At 49.0% G+C, this 20,278-nt stretch overlaps 1 protein-coding gene across 1 annotated transcript in view; it reads left to right on the top strand.

The window, feature by feature from the left end:
- The first annotated feature begins 833 nt into the window (after positions 1–833).
- Positions 834–20,278, top strand: part of LOC129714645 (diacylglycerol kinase beta-like) — a 45,997-nt gene continuing 26,552 nt past the window's right edge. Inside the window, exons 1-2 of the mRNA XM_055664364.1 lie at positions 834–1,077; positions 16,101–16,156. Of these exons, the coding sequence (XP_055520339.1) occupies positions 834–1,077; positions 16,101–16,156 (300 nt within the window). The remainder of the gene's footprint in view (positions 1,078–16,100; positions 16,157–20,278) is intronic.

Consider the following 20,278-nt stretch of genomic DNA (forward strand, 5'->3'; position numbering starts at 1 on the left):
ATCCCTATCACTGCATTACTGGCACCGACACAACGTTTAAAATGTTCTTCCGCTGATGCTGCTGGACTAGTTGCGTTCTTCCAGCATTTCTGGGTTTTTTTGTTTCAACCAAACCATGGACTTGGTTTGAATGAGTGAGGTATTCGGCCATTCGAAGGGCCGAATGGCCTCCTCCTGCACCTATTTTCTATGTTTCTGTTTACTGCAGCACTGCAAGCGGTGCAGAGCCGAGGCCACTGCTAATGGAGCGTATGCAAATCAGCGGGGTCACAACCATTACTCATTTGCTCTCTGCTCCGTCCCTGCATTGCCATCATTTGCTTTTACTGGAGGAGTTTTTGCCTGTAGACTGTGCTTTGCTACGAAGGAGAAGGCGGGCGGACACAGCATAAAGAAGTACAATGGGATGATGTTTAATAACTGAATTGCTTTACTCAGGCCTTGACTAATGCTCGTAAGTTACGTGTTAGAACCTCACCCTCGAGAAGCCAGAAGACTTTGATTTAGTTTAGTTTGGAGATAAAACCCGGGAAACAGGCCCTTCGGCCCAGCGAGTCCGTGCCGACCAGCGATCCCCGCACACTAACACTATCCTACACACAATATCCTACACACAATCTTTGCCAATCTGAAACCTATAAACCTGTACATCTTTCGAGTGTGGGAGGAAACCGGAGCACCCGGAGGAAAAACCCACGCGGGGGGAACGTGCAAACTCCGTACTGACAGCACCCGTGGTCGGGATCGAACCTGGTCACTGGCGCTGTGAGGCAGCAACTCTACTGCCATGCGGCCACTGCACTGGGGAGAGAACGGTGCAGTTGGCAGGGGGCATGGATCAGGTGGGCTGGGCGGGAATGTCCTTGCATTCTCACCTCCGGAAGGTGGCGACTCTGTGCGTACTGCCCCAGAAGGGGTCGGATTGCAATGTACGGCAGAATTTGACTGCGCCGGGGAGGAAAACAAGCTTTGCGCTGAATCTCGGCACACGTGACACCAATACACCAAAAAGTGCAGAGCAAACAAGTTTGACTAAAATGCAAAGTTGCAATCATCAGGCGGCTGACAAAGGCGAAGGTGCGGAGATGTACAGAGCCGCCTTGCCTTAAATTCATGTTAACATCAAAGGGCTTAAAACCACATCCATGCACCTGCTGCTGTAAACATCACTTACGGGTGGAATCTCAGTAGGTGCCTCGATTTTGTGACAATAGACTACACTCAAATAAACTAAACTGAACTAAACTCAATTAGTATAGACACAAAAAGCTGGTGTAACTCAGCGGGACAGGCAGCATCTCTGGGGAGAAGGAATGGGTGACGTTTTGGGTCGAGACCCTTCTTCAGACTGGTTATTGATAAGGGAAACAAGAGATATGGACGGTGATGTAGCGAGATAAAGAACAATGAATGAAAGATATGCAGAATTGTAATGGTGATGAAGGAAACAGGCCATTGTTAGCTGTTTGTTGGGTGAGAACGAGAAGCTGGTGCAACTTGGGTGGGGGAGGGATAGAGAGAGAGAGGGAATGCCGGGGCTACCTGAAGTGAGAGAAATCAATATTCATACCACTGGGGTGTAAACTGTCCAAGCGAAATATGAGATGTTGTTCCTCCAATTTGCGTTTAGCCTCACTCTGACAATGGAGGAGGCCCAGGACAGAAAGGTCAGTGTGGGAATGGGAAGGAGAATTAAAGTGTTTGGCAACCGGGAGATCAGGTTGGTTCAGGCGGGCTGAGCGAAGGTGTCCCGCGGAACGATCGCCCAGTCTGCGTTTGGTCTCGCCCGCCGATGTATAAGAGTCCACATCTTGAACAGCGGACACAGTAGATGAGGTTGGAGGAGGTGCAAGTGAATCTCGGCCTAACCTGTAAGGACGGTCGGGGTCCCTGATCTAAACATTGAACCACTGACTGAGCCCAGTCCCAGCGGCTACGAGGGGAATGTAAAGAGGCAAGGCATGAGTAGGCGCGTCCTACCCTCTCCTCCCTATCCCCGCCTGCTCCTCCAACCCGTCCATTGCAGCCTCTCCCTCGCACTGCCTCCGGCTTGTAGTCCAACCACGCCCTTCACCCGCTCGCAGTAGACACGTTGAGCCTCACATTCCTCAACCATGGACCTTTGATCTTGCATCGTGTCTATTCACCGGGGCAAGTTCAATCACCTCTCTCATGTCCTCCACATGAAATATGGTCAGGGAGTCGAGCGAATGAAGAACGACGGCCAAGCTTAGAGGCGTGACGCGAGGGGAGGCTCGGAGATTATAGGACGGAATAAACTGCTCCTTAAAGGCAGGGCCGAGGGTGCAATTTAAACTTTTATTACTTTTTTTCTAATTTAATTTTTTTATTAGAAGCATATTTTTTATTAGAACCCATAGAGAGAGTACAGAGGAAATTTACTAGAATGTTGCCTGGGTTTCAACAACTAAGTTACAGAGATAGGTTGAATAAGTTAGGTCTTTATTCTTTGGAGCGCAGAAGGTTAAGGGGGGACTTGTTAGAGGTCTTTAAAATGATGAGAGGGATAGACAGAGTTGACGTGGACAAGCTTTTCCCTTTGAGAATAGGGAAGATTCAAACAAGAGGACATGACTTCAGAATTAAGGGACAGAAGTTTAGGGGTAACATGAGGGGGAACTTCTTTACGCAGAGAGTGGTAGCGGTGTGGAATGAGCTCCCAGTGGAAGTGGTGGAGGCAGGTTCGTTGGTATCATTTAAAAATAAATTGGATAGGCATATGGATGAGAAGGGAATGGAGGGTTATGGTATGAGTGCAGGCAGGTGGGACTAAGGGGAAAAAAAATTTGTTCGGCACGGACTTGTAGGGCCGAGATGGCCTGTTTCCGTGCTGTGATTGTTATATGGTTATATGGTTAAATAATGTGGAGATAAAACATTCGGCATCTAAAATTATACAATGATCGTACGGCTTCATTTTTAACCTTATAACCTAAGTTAAGAAAATGAAAAAAAGAAAAGAAAGAGAAAACAAGAGAGAGAAAAGTAGAAAGTAAAAAGATCGATTGAAGAAGAAGAAAAGAGAATTCCCCTAAACTACCAACGTAGTGTGGCAGAACGATATAGAAATCAGAAAAAAAAAAAAAGTGGATATATACCTTGCCCTTCGTGTCCCTACCCCCACCACCCCCCCCCCCCCCCCCCCCCCCCACCCCGGCTCACCCAACCCAGCATTGGATTTAAATTTATGTTTGTGTTGCATCATGCTATTGTTGTAAGAATTTGGTGAAGGGTGTCTATGTCTTAAGAAATTGATCCGTTTTTCCCACCAAGACAAGCCTAATGTTAAGGGGTTGGACAGGCTAGATGCAGGAAGATTGCTCCCGATGTTGGGGAAGTCCAGGACAAGGGGTCACACAGTTAAGGATAAGGGGGAAATCCTTTAAAACCGAGATGAGAAGAACTTTTTTCACACAGAGAGTGGTGAATCTGTGGAACTCTCTGCCGCAGAGGGTAGTCGAGGCCACACAGTTCATTGGCTATATTTAAGAGGGAGTTAGATGTGGCCCTTGTGGCTAAAGGGATCAGGGGGTATGGAGAGAAGGCAGGTACGGGATACTGAGTTGGATGATCAACCATGATCATATTGAATGGCGAATGGTGCAGGCTCGAAGGGCTGAATGGCCTCTACTCCTGCACCTAATTTCTATGTTTCTAAGTTTCCAAATGTAGGGTCTCGGACATGTTTGCGATCCACATCTTCAGATTCAGAGTCAAACTTTAATTGTCATTGTCAGTGTACAGTACAGAGACAACGCAATGCAGTTAGCATCTCCCTGGAAGAGCGACATAGAATATGAGCTATAAATAAATATATTTACATGCATACAGTCATAGTAGTGCAATTATTTTTTTTTTTTCCTGGTGGTGGGGGTGTGTGGGGGGGGGGGGGGGGGGGGGGGGGGTGATTAGCAATCATCGAGGTACAGTGTTGAGGGAAGAAGCTGTTCCTGGACCTGCTGGTCCAGCAACGGAGAGACCTGTAGCGCCTCCCGGATGGGAGGAGGGTAAACAGTCCATGGTTGGGGTCCTCACATATGCATCGTGGCAACTTCAAACGCCTCTCTCATGTTCCCGACTCGCGGCAAGAAATATGGTCAGAGCCGAGCGATTGAAGGATGACGGCCTAGCTTTGAGGCACGGCACGAGGGGAGACGCGGAGATTATAGGACGGAATAAACTGCTCTTTAAAGGCAGGGCCGAGGGTGCAATTTAAACTTGAGTGACTTCAATTACTTTGTCTCAGATGGTGAGATGCACCAAGTCCCTGGAGCCAACCACCACATGAAAGGTCATCAAAGTACAGATGAAAGAGCCTGTCGCTACCATGTAGGTCGTGTTTCGTCAGAAGCCACTGACCAGAATTAGAATGACTCTTGACTTCTCATCAGGAGTTCCCATGCATCTGGGTGGCAAGGTGCCATTTATCATGCCGTCCTCTGGAAACGACCTCGGTAGCGAGGAGGGAGGGGGGAGGTTTAACCCCGCGGGAGACTTGAGGTGTCGGGAGGAACTTCAGACGCTGGTCTACGCCGAGGATAGACACAAAAAAGCCGGAGTAACTCAGCGGGACAGGCAGCATCTCTGGAGAGAAGGAATGGGCAGGTGATGTTTCGGCACTGAAGAAGGGTCTCGAACCAAAACGTCACCCATTCCTTCTCTCCAGGGACGCTGCCAGGGAGGGGGGGGAGATTGCAACCTTCACGTGGTTCGGCAACTTGAGCGCCCCAGAGAGGAAAAGACTACAAAAAGTAGTAAACACTGCCCAGTCCATCATCGGCTCTGACCTCCCTTCCATCGAGGGGATCTATCGAAGTCGCTGCCTCAAATAGGCTGGCAGTATCATCAAAGACCCACACACCATCCTGGCCACACACTCATCTCTCTGCTACCTTCAGGTAGAAGGTACAGGAGCCTGAAGACTGCAACGTCCAGGTTCAGGAATAGCTACTTCCCCACAGCCATCAGGCTATTAAACCTGGCTCGGACAAAACTCTGAACATTAATAACCCATTATCTGTTATTTGCACTTTATCAGTTTATTTATTCATGTGTTTTGTAGTCAGTGCCTATTATGTTCTGTGTGCAGAAGCAAAGCAATAATTTCATTGTCCGATCAGGGACACATGACAATGAACTTGAACTTGAACTTGAACCGCACTGTTTGGAAGAATGCAATCAACCTGGCTTGCACAATCAAATAAGATCAGATAGAACAAGTTGTCCTACAACTTTAGGCTGTGCACGCCATATGCAAGAAGAAGAACAGAGATGCTGCCTGACCTGCTGAGTTACTCCAGCATTTTGTGTCTATCTTCAGCAACTTTACAGGGTGGGTTGCAGGGGTATTTCTGCGTTGGATATTGCTTGTCGCACTTTACACGGAGACTTATCCCCCCCCCAGCGACCTCATCGCTGTTTAAGCCCCATTCAGATGGTCTGGTCATTGTTTGTGGAGACGGCAGCGAGGGTTGCCGACATTCCCGCTCCCAAATATACGGGTCAAACGGTCAAATATACGGGAGAAATTCCCAACGGCGACTCGTTGAGAGACTGGGCCGTGGCTGGGTGAATGATGAGTTGGCCCCGGGTGCTGGACTGCGCACAAAGTCCAGCCGGCGGGCCCAGCTGTGAGGGGTTTTGGCCCGGGGGCCGCCCGCACAGTCCGGCGCTCCGTCCAACTCATGAACCGATGATCGGCCACGAGAAGGTGGTGGTGTTGGCGGTAAGCGAAGGTCTGAAGGTTCGGACAGCTGGCCGGGCTGCCGACCGATCGACGGGGCCACGGGCGAGACTCTGCCGCTGCTGCTGCTGCACTCCACGGGCTGCACTACCAGACGGACGACCAGACAGTCCCATCGACCCGAGTAGTAGCGGACAAATACGGGACAAGGGCGGCCCCGTACGGGACAAACCAATTTAACCCAATATACGGGATGTCCCGGCTAATACGGGACTGTTGGCGACTCTATCGCCAAGGTACTACTATTGCACCAGCGTGTCGGCCCAGAGTTTTGTATTCAGAAATGGGATTTAAGCCCACAGCCTCTGACTCAGAGGAGCGTTCGTGAAGGGAAATCCCAACACTCAAAATACATTCTGGCGTGGACCTATGTTCGTCATGATGTTGCTGTTAGTAAGAGGAAGCAGATGACACAAGGATATCATTGTACAAATATATGCGGGACATCTTCCTGAAACCAGTCGAACTACCATTACAAAATTGTACGGAATTTTAGTCCCGCCTTACGGCGAATGCAGACCCGTGGCCCTTGTGGCTAAAGAGATCAGGGGGTATGGAGAGAAGGCAGGTACAGGATACTGAGTTGGATGATCAGCCATGATCATATTGAATGGCGGTGCAGGCTCGAAGGGCCAAATGGCCTCTACTCCTGCACCTAATTTCTATGTTTCTATGTTTAGTTTAGTTTAGAGATACAGCGCGGAAACAGGCCCTTCGGCCCACCGAGTCCGTGCCGACCAGCGCTCCCCGCACACTGACACTATCCTACACACACTGGGGACAATTTACAATTACACCAAGACAATGAACCTACAAACCTGCACGCCTTTGGAGTGTGGGAGGAAACCGAAGATCCCGGAGAAAACCCACGCAGGTCTCGCGGGGGGGGGGGATGTACAAACTCTGTACCGACGGCCCCCGTAGTCAGGATGGAACCCGGGGGTCTCTGAGGCATCAACTCTACCACTGCGCCACCGTGACCCGCCCCATGTTATATTCCCGTTTCAATTTGCAAAGGACAACTGCCATTCAGGAATCAAGGACCCAACAAGGAGCTCTGAAGCTTGGGAGCATTTACTGGGAATGAAGTTGTCAAAATGACTCGATGTCGCTGCAGGAGGTGACTGGTGTTGCTTGCATGGCACTGAAGACAGATTTACTGCCAGGGTATTTATCACTGTGAGACTTGTGCAGTTTCGAGAGACTCTGTTGTGTGACCTGTAGAATTGTGTGTTGGCAGCCGCGTGTAAATAATGTGTGCGCGAAGAGAAAACGGACGCAAAACGCCGGATGGAACCCGGGTCTCCGACGCTGCAAGCTCTGTAAGGCAGCATCTCTGTGGACCAAAATGATCCCATTATTCCCAAATGTTTGAGGAAACGGAGTCTTTTATTATTTACATGTGGATTATTTGCGTTTGAGTGAATTTTATTGGTGCAGTGAGAAGTATTGTTGCGTGCTAACCAGTCAGCGGAAAGGCAACAATACATTAATACAATCGAGCCGTCCACAGTGTACAGATACAGGATAAAGGGAATAGCGTGAATAATGTTTAGTGCAAGGTAAAGCCAGCAAAGTCCGATCAAAGATAGTCCGAGGGTCTCCAATGAGGTAGATAGTAGTTCAGCACTGCTCTCTGGTTGTGGTAGGATGGTTCAGTCACCTGATAACAGCCGGGAAGAAACTGTCCCTGAATCTGGAGGTGTGTGTGCGTTTGTTTTCACACTTCTGTACCTCTTGCCCGATGGGAGAGGGGAGAAGAGGGAGTGGCCGGGGGGTGAGACTGGTCCTTGATGATGCTGCTGGCCTTGCCGAGGCAACGTGAGGTGTAGATGGAGGCGATGGAAGGGAGGGAGGTTGGTTTGTGTGTGTGTGTGATGGTCTGGGCTGCAACTGTCCACAACTCTCTGCGATTTCTTGCGGTCCAGGATGGAGCCGTTCCCAAACCGTGCTGCGATGCATCCCGATAAAATGCTTTCCGCGGCGCATCTGTAGAAGTTGGGGAGAGTTGCTGGGGGAGTGAGTCGATGGTTGTGGAGCTGCTTGAGTAGTTGGTGGAGCTGAACACATCAAAGTCGGTGGACAGTGTCTCATCACGTTCCTGCCGTGTGTCTTGTCAATGGCGCAAATGCGTGGGCGTGTCAGGAAATGAGTCATTCACTGCAGAATATCCAGTCTACAATATGCTCTTGCAAGCAGCCGGTCTGGCAAGGCTTTGATCCATGCTAGAATGTTGACTTAGTGTTGGCATTGTCAGGGAATGTCACATAGGCTTTTAGTTTAGTTTAGTTTCGAGATACAGCGCGGAAACAGGCCCTTCGGCCCACCGAGTCCGCGCCGACCAGCGATCCCCGCACGCTAGCACTATCCTACACACACTGGGGACAATTTACAATTTTTACAAAAGCCAATTAACCTGTCTTTGTGGGGGGACGTAGGGGCACCCGCGGAAAACCCACGCAGGTCACGGGGAGAACGTGCAAACTCCGTACAGACAGCACCCGTATTTGGGATCGAACCCGGGTCTCTGGCGCAGTGAGGCAGCAACTCTACCCCGAGCCGCAGATTTGAAGTCTGAAAACAGAGGCTGAATTCCCCTCTTATTTGCACATAGTTTTGAATCTTTAAATGTGACCATCGGACAAAAATAATGACGGGAGGATTGAACGAACTGGGAGTGTGCAGAAGTTCATATTCCCCGTAATGAAACCACTGCCACAACAAGTGTACACTCTCCTCAACTTCCCTCATCAAAGCCTTCGCCACGATTCAGAAAGCTGCAAGTGGCTCTGTGTATGTTCACCCTGAGACACACTGCTTGTTACCCCCTCAACTGACTCTATGAGGGTCTGCATTGAGTGATACAGTGTGGAAACAGGCCCTTAGGCTTTGCTAAAAGCTGCGTGGACTGCTCCAACTGTCGTGACCTCTTCAACCCGGCGAGTTACCACCTCAAAACATTAGTCAGATATGAGGTTCCCTTTGCATGTGGATTGTCCGTGGTTAGCCCGTGTCAGTTTTGTTGAGATGTGTTCTTCCCACAATGTTCTCCATTAAAACGCCCACCAGCGCTGGCCTGTCACTGATTACTCATCCATTTCCATTCTTCCCCTTTTGATAAGTTGCTAAGTTCATAAATGATTGGAGCAGAAGGAACTGCGCACGCAGGTTTCCCGACAAAAAGACACAAAGTGCTGGAGTGAGTGAACGCCGACGTCGTGAGTTCTGCATGGGTGCAGGATGATGCCCCAATGCAGCCGTCGATGCACAGGAGCTAGCGTTGGGGGACGGTGCCCGCGTACGTGTGGAACGAGGACATAGAAACATAGAAAACATAGAAATTAGGTGCAGGAGTAGAGGCCATTCGGCCCTTCGAGCCTGCACCGCCATTCAATATGATCATGGCTGATCATCCAACTCAGTATCCCGTACCTGCCTTCTCTCCATACCCCCTGATCCCCTTAGCCACAAGGGCCACATCTAACTCCCTCTTAAATACTGTCGATGTGTGAAAAAAGTCACCCCTCAGATTCCTGTAAAATTGACAATAGGTGCAGGAGTAGAGGCCATTCGGCCCTTCGAGCCAGCACCATTCGCCATTCAATGTGATCATGGCTGATCATCCCCCAATCAGTACCCCGTTCCTGCCTTCTCCCCATATCCCCTGACTCCGCTATCTTTAAGAGCCCTATCTAGCTCTCTCTTGAAAGTATCCAGAGAACCGGCCTCCACCGCCCTCTGAGGCAGAGAATTCCACAGACTCACCACTCTCTGTGCGAAAAAGTTATGAAGGGGGAAATCTTTCCCCCTTCACCTTAAACCCATGTCCTCTGGTCCTCGATTCCCCTACTCTGGGCAAGAGACTCTGTGCATCTACCCGATCTATTCCTCTCATGATTTTGTACATCTCTATAAGATCACCCCTCATCCTCCTGTGCTCCAAGGAATAGAGACCCAGCCTGCTCAACCTCTCCCTGTAGCTCACACCCTCTAGTCCTGGCAACATCCTCGTAAAACTTCTCTGAGCCCTTTCCAGCTTGACAACATCTTGCTTGCATTCACTTTGTTGAGCTACGAGTGGGCTGAATTCTTCAATGGGGGGGGGGTGGGGGGGGGGGGGGGGGAAGTGAACAGGTGAATGAGTCAGTGTCAGAGCAGGCCTTGAGGATGCAGATCTGTGGGAAGCCACTGAGGAATGTGGAACAACTACTGAAGGGAAGGAACGTCAAGTGTTGCTCGCCTGAGGCGTAAACACCATTGCTGGGTCCAAGCAGAAAACTTTTAGTTTAGTTTAGAGATACAGTGCGGAAACAGGCCCTTCGGCCCACCGAGTCCGTGCTGACCAGCGATCCCCGCACACTAAAGGGCCTGTCCCACTTTCCCGAGTTAGTCACGAATTCTCCCGAGTTTATATCCAGGAGTCGGTGGATATATCGTAGCGGCTCGTCATGCCAGCCTTAGGTACTCGGTGCTATTTTTCTACTTGTGGACATTTTGTATCAGGCTGGAAAAAACGTCCCGACTTACATGATGCCAGTGGCAGGCTGGGTCTAAAAATATTGGTTGCCAGGAGACAAAGGGGGCCCCACTTCATCAGGGGCCTACTTGATATAGTGGGCCCACTTCATCAGGGGCTCACTTGATATAGTGGGCCCACTTCATGAGGGGCCTACTTGATATTGGGGGCCCACTTCATCAGGGGCTCACTTGATATAGTGGGCCCACTTCATCAGGGGCCTACTTGATATAGTGGGCCCACTTCATCAGGGGCCTACTTGATATAGTGGGCCCACTTCATCAGGGGCCTACTTGATATAGTGGGCCCACTTCATCAGGGGCCTACTTGATATAGTGGGCCCACTTCATCAGGGGCCTACTTGATATAGTGGGCCCACTTCATCAGGGGCCTACTTGATATAGTGGGCCCAATTCATCAGGGGCCTACTTGCCATCGGGCAAGTTGACACCCTGGCCAGCCCGCCATTGCCTGATGCCCCGCGTGCCCACGGCTGGCCTAACGAGCCGCTACGACATATCCACGGACTCGTTACGAACATTCTGCGAGTTTGAAAACTCGGGGGAATTCAGGAAGAATTCGGGAAAGTGGAACAGGCCCTTAACACTATCCTACACAGACTGGGGACAATTTATCATTTATACCAAGCCAATTGTCCCTGGTATGTGTCGGATAGTGCTGGCTGGTCGGTGCGGATTCGGTGGGCGGTAGGGCGAAACTAAACCCAAATACTATGTGACATTCCCTGACACTACCAACACTGAATCTAAACTCCACTATTGATAAAAACCTTGGCGCAGGAGGTAAACAGCAATTTGTTGCGTGTCGCAACTTTTCAGCAGGTATTAAACTCACACACCCAAACGAACATCCAGAAAGGGCAAGATTTTCATAAATAGGTCAGTAGCAAGATATGTCGATCTGAAAACATGTGCGACTAACCTCAAATTTCCCTATAGTGAAAAAACAATGATAACATCACAGCACAGACAAGCTTTTCTTGTCAGGTGAGATCTTCTAGATATGAAAAATGTTTTCTTTCAAATGGAGCCAATCAACCTGCCATCCACAGCCCTTTGTGTGTGTGGGAAGGAACTGCATGCGCTGGTTTACACCGAAGATAGGCACAGAGTGCTGGAGTAACTCCCAGCGGGACAGGCGGCATCTCTGGAGAGAAGAAACAGGTGACGTTTCGGGTCGAGACCCTTCTTCAGACTGAGAGTCAGGGGAGTGGGAAACGAGAGATACAGACGATGATGCAGAGAGATATAGAACAACTGAATGAGAGATACTAACGATGACAAAGGAACCAGGCCATTGTCTTTTGCACTGTTTTTGCAAATCTTTAAAGTTTGATTGATTCTTTTTTTTTAATGTTTATTTTATTAGAAGCAATTGTACAAGAAGAAAGCAACCGGCATAACAACGATACAATTTCCGTACAGTTTCATTTTTAATATTTTATAAACTGATAAATGAATCGGGGGGGGGAGGGAAAGTAAAAATGAAAGAATGGAGAAAAAGAAGAAAGGTACAAAAAAGAGAGAAAAGTCCCCCCCCCCCCCCCCCCCCCCCCCCCCCCCCCCCTCTTTGTGGTCAAAACCATTCTACCATTCTACTGTTGAAGAAATTCAGTGAAAGGAGACCATGTGTTTTGGTCTGATTTATCGGCCAAAACAAGCCTTGTTTTTTTCTAAATGTCTCGGTCAGAGTTTTGCATATCTTTGAAGTTGGATCATGTCTAATTCAAAATATTTCAAAAGGTCATGAGTGTGTTGTTAGTATAGTAAGGGGCCATCGCCAATCTCCCCCCGACTCTGCACAGGCAGTTCCAGATCTCAAAGCGACGCTATGTTCAGCTGCAGAAGCACCAAGGGCTGGCATTCTAAAGCAGGAGCAAGGCTGGGAGTTATCAGCGGGTCGGGCAGCGCCCGTGTGTGGGGAGCGGTGGGAACAGAGTTCACATTTCAGGTCAATGAGAAGAGTCGAGGATTCTATCTCTAAATCTCTACTTTTAAAACATCCATCCATTTTTCCTATTGTCCGTCAAGCTTTTCACCCCCTGACCATCTGTGGTTCAGTATAAATTTGGCTCGTGATGATCCCATGAAATGACTTGGGAACATTTCCAATGATAATGTCTGAAACTGTGTACTATATAGATGCATGGCATTGTTACTGCTGTAGATCCATAGGAACATGACATTATAGAACCATTAGCCCCACGAACCTATAGAAACATAGAAAATAGGTGCAGGATTAGGCCATTCGGCCCTTCGAGCCAGCACCGCCATTTAATATGATCATGGCTGATCATCCAACTCAGTATCCCATCCCTGCCTTCTCTCCATACCCCCTGACCCCTTTAGCCACAAGGGCCACATCTAACTCCCTCTTAAATATAGCCAATGAACTGTGTGGCCTCAACTACCCTCTGTGGCAGAGAATTCCACAGATTCACCACTGGCCCTTGTGGCCAAGGGGATCAGAGGGTATGGAGAGAAGGCAGGTACGGGATACTGAGTTGGATGATCAGCCATGATCATATTGAATGGCGGTGCTGGCTCGAAGGGCCGAATGGCCTCTACTCCTGCACCTATTGTCTATGTTTCTACACAGTTTGAAAATAACCAACTGGGGTACAGAAATAAACAGCAGGCTCGAGATAAACCGTGCACACACTCTCTGCACAGTCTGATTTATATATCAGCGAGAGGCGTGAGTATTTACAGCAGCTCTGTGGAAAGAGAATAATGTTGGTCTCCAGGGATGTAGCTCCACTTGCACTTGGCCATCCATGGACACACACACACACACACACACGCACACGCACACGCACACGCACACGCACACGCACACGCACGCGCACGCCTGCAAGTCAGGACTCTCCCTTACTCAGGCCTGCCCCCTGGTGTGAGATGGCAGAATTGAACCTCCAGACTCTGCAGGCACTTATACCTCGAAATGTCACTCATGCTAGGCCTCAGCTCCCAGGAGACCATCTTGAAGCTTTCGACAACAAATCTATTCCCTCTTCCAAGTGCAGGCTGTCTCTACACCAAAGATAGGCACAAAAAGCTGGAGGAACTCAGCGGGTCGGACAGCATCTCTGGAGGAAAGGAATGGGCGACATAGAAACATGGAAAATAGATGCAGGAGTAGAGGCCATTCGGCCCTTCCAGCCAGCACCAACATTCAATATGATCATGGCTGATCATCCCCAATCAGTACCCCGTTCCTGCTTTCTCCCCATATCCCTTGATTCCTTTAGACCTAAGAGCGAATTCTAAATCTCCCTCGATAACATCCCGTGAATCGGCCTCCACTGCCCTCTGCGACGTTTCGGGTCGAGACCCTTCTTCAGACTCCACTCCAATTTGCTAACTGGCTATAGTTCTATACAATCTAAGCTCCTTTAGGGATGGGCTTTTCACTCATTAAGAGTCTAGTTGGTTTTGAAAGTTTTGAAAGTTGCTCCAATTTCCATACTGTTTAGTTTTAGAGATCCAGCGCGGAAACAGGCCCTTCGGCCCACCGTGTCCATGCCGACCAGCGATCTCCCACACACTCTATCCCACACACACACACTAGGGACAATTTACAATGTTACCAATGCCAGGGAGACAAGGTTTGAGTTTAGTTTGTTATGACGTGTACTTTTTCAGTGAGAACATTTGACTGAAGATGAATATATATTAACACCAGCAAATAGAAAGAGGGCATGCCAAGCAAATTAACATTTCAGCCTTGTTCTAGCACACAATGTAACCCTTCTAGCTGTCTCGATGGGAACAGTGCAGGGAAATCAATCACTTTTATTTCCCTACATTAGAATGGTGATCACGTCACAAGTACAAATTCACTGCTGTGTTTAGTTTGGTTTGGTTTAGAGATACAGCGCAGAAACAGGCCCCTTGGCCCACGCCGAACAGCGATCCCCGCACACTTGCACCATCCTACACACACTAGGGACAATTTCAGTGATGCTGCCGGTCCCAGCTGAGTTGCTCCAGCTTTTTGTGTCCGTCTCTAGTGCGATTGGGAAAGGGGGAGATGCAGCGAGACCTGGGTGTCATGGTACACCAGTCATTGAAGGTAGGCATGCAGGTGCAGCAGGTGCAGCAGGCAGTAAAGAAAGCGAATGGTATGTTAGCTTTCATTGCAAAAGGATTTGAGTATAGGAGCAGGGAGGTTCTACTGCAGTTGTACAGGGTCTTGGTGAGACCACACCTGGAGTATTGCGTACAGTTTTGGTCTCCAAATCTGAGGAAGGACATTATTGCCATAGAGGGAGTGCAGAGACGGTTCACCAGACTGATTCCTGGGATGTCAGGACTGTCTTATGAAGAAAGACTGGATAGACTTGGTTTATACTCTGTAGAATTTAGGAGATTGAGAGGGGATCTTATAGAAACTTACAAAATTCTTAAGGGGTTGGACAGGCTAGATGCAGGAAGATTGTTCCCGATGTTGGGGAAGTCCAGGACAAGGGGTCACAGCTTAAGGATAAGGGGAAAATCCTTTTAAACAGAGATGAGAAGAACTTTTTTCACACAGAGAGTGGTGAATCTCTGGAACTCTCTGCCGCAGAGGGTAGTTGAGGCCAGTTCATTGGCTATATTTAAGAGGGAGTTAGATGTGGCCCTTGTGGCTAAGGGGATCAGGGGGTATGGAGAGAAGGCAGGTACAGGATACTGAGTTGGATGATCAGCCATGATCATATTGAATGGCAGTGCAGGCTCGAAGGGCCGAATGGCCTACTCCTGCACCTAATTTCTGTTTCTATGTTTCTATGTCTCTAGTGCGATTCAGCCTCGAGTGTTGAACTAATGCTTCACCATAGCGTCCAAGCCAACAATGGCAGCCTTGTTGTGCACCCTTTGTTGACGTGGATGGGTTCATTTACATTCACAACAAGTATCATGCCCTCGTGTTTAAGAAGGAACTGTGCAGATGCTGGAGAATCGAAGGTTACACAAAAAAGCTGGAGAAACTCAGCGGGTGCAGCAGCATCTATGGAGTGAAGGAAATAGGCAACGTTTCCTATTTCCTTCGCTCCATAGATGCTGCTGCACCCGCTGAGTTTAGAAACATAGAAACATAGAAATTAGGTGCAGGAGTAGGCCATTCGGCCCTTCGAGCCTGCACCGCCATTCAATATGATCATGGCTGATCATCCAACTCAGTATCCCGTACCTGCCTTCTCTCCATACCCTCTGATCCCCTTGGCCACAAGGGCCACATCTAACTCCCTCTTAAATATAGCCAATGAACTGGCCTCAACTACCCTCTGTGGCAGAGAGTTCCAGAGATTCACCACTCTCTGTGTGAAAAAAGTTCTTCTCATCTCGGTTTTAAAGGATTTCCCCCTTATCCTTAAGCTGTGACCCCTTGTCCTGGACTTCCCCAACATCGGGAACAATCTTCCTGCATCTAGCCTGTCCAACCCCTTAAGAATTTTGTAAGTTTCTGTAAGATCCCCTCTCAATCTCCTAAATTCTAGAGAGTATAAACCAAGTCTATCAGCAGTCTTTCTTCATAAGACAGTCCTGACATCCCAGGAATCAGTCTGGTGAACCTTCTCTGCACTCCCTCTATGGCAATAATGTCCTTCCTCAGATTTGGAGACCAAAACTGCACGCAATACTCCAGGTGTGGTCTCACCAAGACCCTGTACAACTGCAGTAGAACCTCCCTGCTCCTATACTCAAATCCTCTTGCTATGAAAGCCAACATACCATTCGCTTTCTTTACTGCCTAGGAGTTTTCTCCAGCTTTTTTGTGTAAGTATCATGCCCTCGATGCTCTCTTGTTTTGTAGGTACGCCAGGCATCCATTTTGCACAGAACAAGATTCCACAAGAGTGGTCAGCGCAGGTAAATGAATAAATTGAGTATCTCGGTGAACATAGAAACAAAAAGCTGGAGTAACTCAGCGGGACAGGCAGCAACTACCCTGCTCATCAACTGGTCACTATATTGCCCATTTGAAAGGGCGAACTTGGTTAGAAGGGCAAAAGTGAATCCGTTTTCCTGGTTAATGTCACTAAGATTAGACTGCCCAAGGACTAAATCAGGTAGACACACTGAATGCTGCCCAGAGTAGGGGAATTGAGGACCAGAGGATATTGGTTTAAGGTGACGGTGGAAAGATTTAATAGGAACCAGTGTTATGTGGCAAGATTGCAGATAGCAGTGCTTTTCCTTTGGAGCACTTTGAAGCTGGTTTTATTCTGACTGAGGCTCGTGATGAGGTGAACAGGGAGAGAACGGGATGAGGGGTGACCTTATAGGGGTGCACAAAATCACAGTCTTTAGCCCAGAGTAGGGGGAATCGAGAACCAGAGGACATATGTTTAAGGTGAGGGGGGGAGGGGAAGATTTAATAGGAACCTGAAGGGGTAACTTTTTCAGACAAAGGGGGGTGGGTATATGGGACAAGACGTACAGCCTGAATGGTCTCCTATGGTCATGAGAGGTCTCCAAAGAGCCGTAGTGTCTTTCTGGTCCCCGCTGAATTTTCAACATGTTGAAAATTTCGGCGAACTATCATGGGTGCTGGCAGCCGCCTGTAACGGCCGCGTAAGTGGGACACGCCCTTATCCGCTGCACCAGCTCCTGGGAAAGACTGCATTCTGCTGCCCTGCTGCAAGATAGCAGCACTTACTGCAGTGAAGGTCAGCTGGCAACAGCATTCCAACAAGAGATTTATCCCGTCCATGTTCTTAGCGATGGTTTTCCTGCAAGGCTATTCCTCGCCGGAGTGGGTGGGGCTCGGAAAGAGCAGTCCCGGGACCAATATCAAAACGGCTGCTTTACTGATGAGCAGAATTCCTAGATTTTCCAAAGGCTTTTCCAAAATTCCTAGAATTTCCAAAGAATTTTCTTTGAGTCCTTATGCTGAGCAGGATGGTGGTATCAGATGTGTTGCTGTTAGCTTTCTGTCATATCCACAGTGTGCATGGTCTGTTACATCCCCTGCCACTATCATATGTTTCCCTCTCCCTTCATTTTATCCGATGCCAATCTCATTTCCTTCTCCCCATATTCCCATCAACCTGGAATGTGGGAGGAAACCACCGGAACAGCCGGAGAAAACCGACTCGGGTCACGGGGAGAACGTGCAAACTCCGCACAGACAGTCAGGATGGAACCCGGGTCCCTGGAGCTGCAAGGCACTGCGCCACAGTGCCGCCCTTCAAAATAAGTAACCTCTATGTTCAGGAAAATTAATCTTAAGTTCTTATAAATGTTAAGACACTCAATGGATAAGGGAGTTAGCACAGGAGAGAGGTATTGGGGTAACAGTTGATGAATGTCAGAGCAGGCTCAAGGGGCTGAATGGCCTCTTTCAGCTCCTATTTCTAATGTTAAGCTCTTGTGAACATATATGGAGATTCTGAATAAAAGTCCTCAATTTTGTGTTCATTTAAGCAGATCCCTTTTGTAACATCAAATACTGCTGTGGATACATTTGGTAAAGAATGTAAATGAACTTAATATTCCTACAGACATTGTTTTTGAAAACCATATATGTCAGGCAACAGAACAGCAAGTCCAGAGATGCTGCCTGTCCCGCTGAGTTACTCCAGCACTTTGTGTCTGTCTTCGGGTTAAACCAGCATCTGCAGTTCCTTCCTCCACACATGATAAGGGAATAAAGTTGCTACATATTACTTGAAGATAATTTGTTCCTGATAACGGCCTTACTTGACTTAGAAACATAGAAACATAGAAATTAGGTGCAGGAGTAGGCCATTCGGCCCTTCGAGCCTGCACCGCCATTCAATATGATCATGGCTGATCATCCAACTCAGTATCCCGTACCTGCCTTCTCTCCATACCCCCTGATCCCCTTAGCCACAAGGGCCACACATCTAACTCCCTCTTAAATATAGCCAATGAACTGGCCTCAACTACCCTCTGTGGCAGAGAGTTCCAGAGATTCACCACTCTCTGTGTGAAAAAAAGTTCTTCTCATCTCGGTTTTAAAGGATTTCCCCCTTATCCTTAAGCTGTGACCCCTTGTCCTGGACTTCCCCAACATCGGGAACAATCTTCCTGCATCTAGCCTGTCCAACCCCTTAAGAATTTTGTAAGTTTCTATAAGATCCCCTCTCAATCTTCTAAATTCTAGAGAGTATAAACCAAGTCTATCCAGTCTTTCTTCATAAGACAGTCCTGACATCCCAGGAATCAGTCTGGTGAACCGTCTCTGCACTCTGACTTAATGCACAGCGAACTCTCTGAAGTAGGTATGGAAAAATGATTTGCTAATTTTGTCAGACCTAAATACTTTCATTCCTGTCTTTGAGAGCACGTTGACTTCTTTCCATCAGAGATGGGTCTGTTTTAACTTCCTGCAGTTGAACTTTCATGCAGCCTATGACTCACCGTAATCATTGCCACAGGAGGTGTGTGTCTATGTGTGTGTGTCTGTGTCTCTCTGCATCTGTGTGTGTGTTGGTGTCTCTGTGTCCTTCTGCATGTGTGTGTGTGTGTCTGGGCGTGTGTCTGTCTGTGTGTCTCTGTGTGTGTGTGTGTGTGTGTGTGTGTGTGCCATTGTGGGCTCCACCTTTCCTGGGTTCATCGGTGCCGGCTCTGATTTTGTTCTGTACCTTTTCACACATCTAGTCTCCCCCCCGACCCTCAATGTGATCAGCCATGGTCACATTGAATGGCGGTGCAGGCTCGAAGGGCCGAATGGCCTACTCCTGCACCTATTGTCTATGTTTCTATGTTTTTATGACATGAGTAGGGCAATCGAGGATCAGAGGACATAGGTTTCCCCCTTCACAACTTGTTAAGGGTTTGGACACGCTAGAGGCAGGAAACATGTTCCCGATGTCGGGGGAGTCCAAAACCAGGGGCCACACACAGTTTAAGAATAAGGGGTAAGCCATTTAGAACGGAGACGAGGAAACACTTTTTCTCACAGAGAGTGGTGAGTCTGTGGAATTCTCTGCCTCAGAAGGCGGTGGAGGCCGGTTCTCTGGATATTTTCAAGAGAGAGCTAGATAGGGCTCTTAAAGATAGTGGAGTCAGGGGATATGGGGAGAAGGCAGGGACGGGGTACTGATTGGGGATGATCAGCCATGATCACATTGAATGGCGGTGTTGGCTCGAAGGGCCGAATGGCCTCTACTCCTGCACCTATTGTCTAATGTCTATTGTCATGTCTGAAGAAGGGTCTCGACCCAAAACGTCACCTATTGTTTTTTTCTTCAGAGATGCTGCCTGTCCCGCTGAGTTCCTCCAGCACTTTGTGCCTATCTTCGATGTAAACCAGCATCTGCAGTTCCTTCCTGCACACCAACAGGAAGCCTGTGGGTTGGGGGGTGGGGGGGAGGGAGGGGGGGGGGGGGGGGGGGGGGTGACTCACTGAGGTGCTTTGATACTCCTGGAGTCAGGTTGTGCGTGCCTCAGCCGGCAGCGAGAGCAAGTGATGCTTTGACTGGTGTCTATGTCTGATTTTCCACTGACAATGCTCGATATTACTACACACACACACACACACAGTGTTTGATATCTCTGTGTGCCCTCCCCTTCACCCGCCCTGCCTGCCTGCCGTGGACTTGAATGATGATTTAACCTGCCAGTTGCAGGCAGGGCTGAGTGGGTAAGGTCACGGCTTTGTGCCTGAGCTGCCGCACAGACTAGGAAGCATCTCTGCCGCAAACAAGCAGACCCTGCTGCTTCTGGGGCTGCGGAAAGGCAGTAACCCCCCCCTCTCCTCGCCCCGCCACCACCACTGGCTTGTGTGTGCTGCACTGCAGTCTGAGGGAAGATCCGCATCCACACACACAGCTGCAGGTACAGTGAGTGGGGTGGGGTGGCATGGCCATGCTGGTGGGGGCTGTGGGGAGGGACGAGGGGAGGTTTGGGGTGGGGGGGGGGGTGGGGGTGGGGTTGGTGAGGGGGAGAGTGGTCTGTTTGCAGGACCTGGTGGCTGAGAAAAGACTGCAGTAGGTTAGATGATCGGACTGTGTGTGTTTGTGT

Source organism: Leucoraja erinacea, chromosome 40, assembly GCF_028641065.1.
Source record: "Leucoraja erinacea ecotype New England chromosome 40, Leri_hhj_1, whole genome shotgun sequence".
Taxonomy (NCBI): Eukaryota; Metazoa; Chordata; class Chondrichthyes; order Rajiformes; family Rajidae; genus Leucoraja; species Leucoraja erinaceus.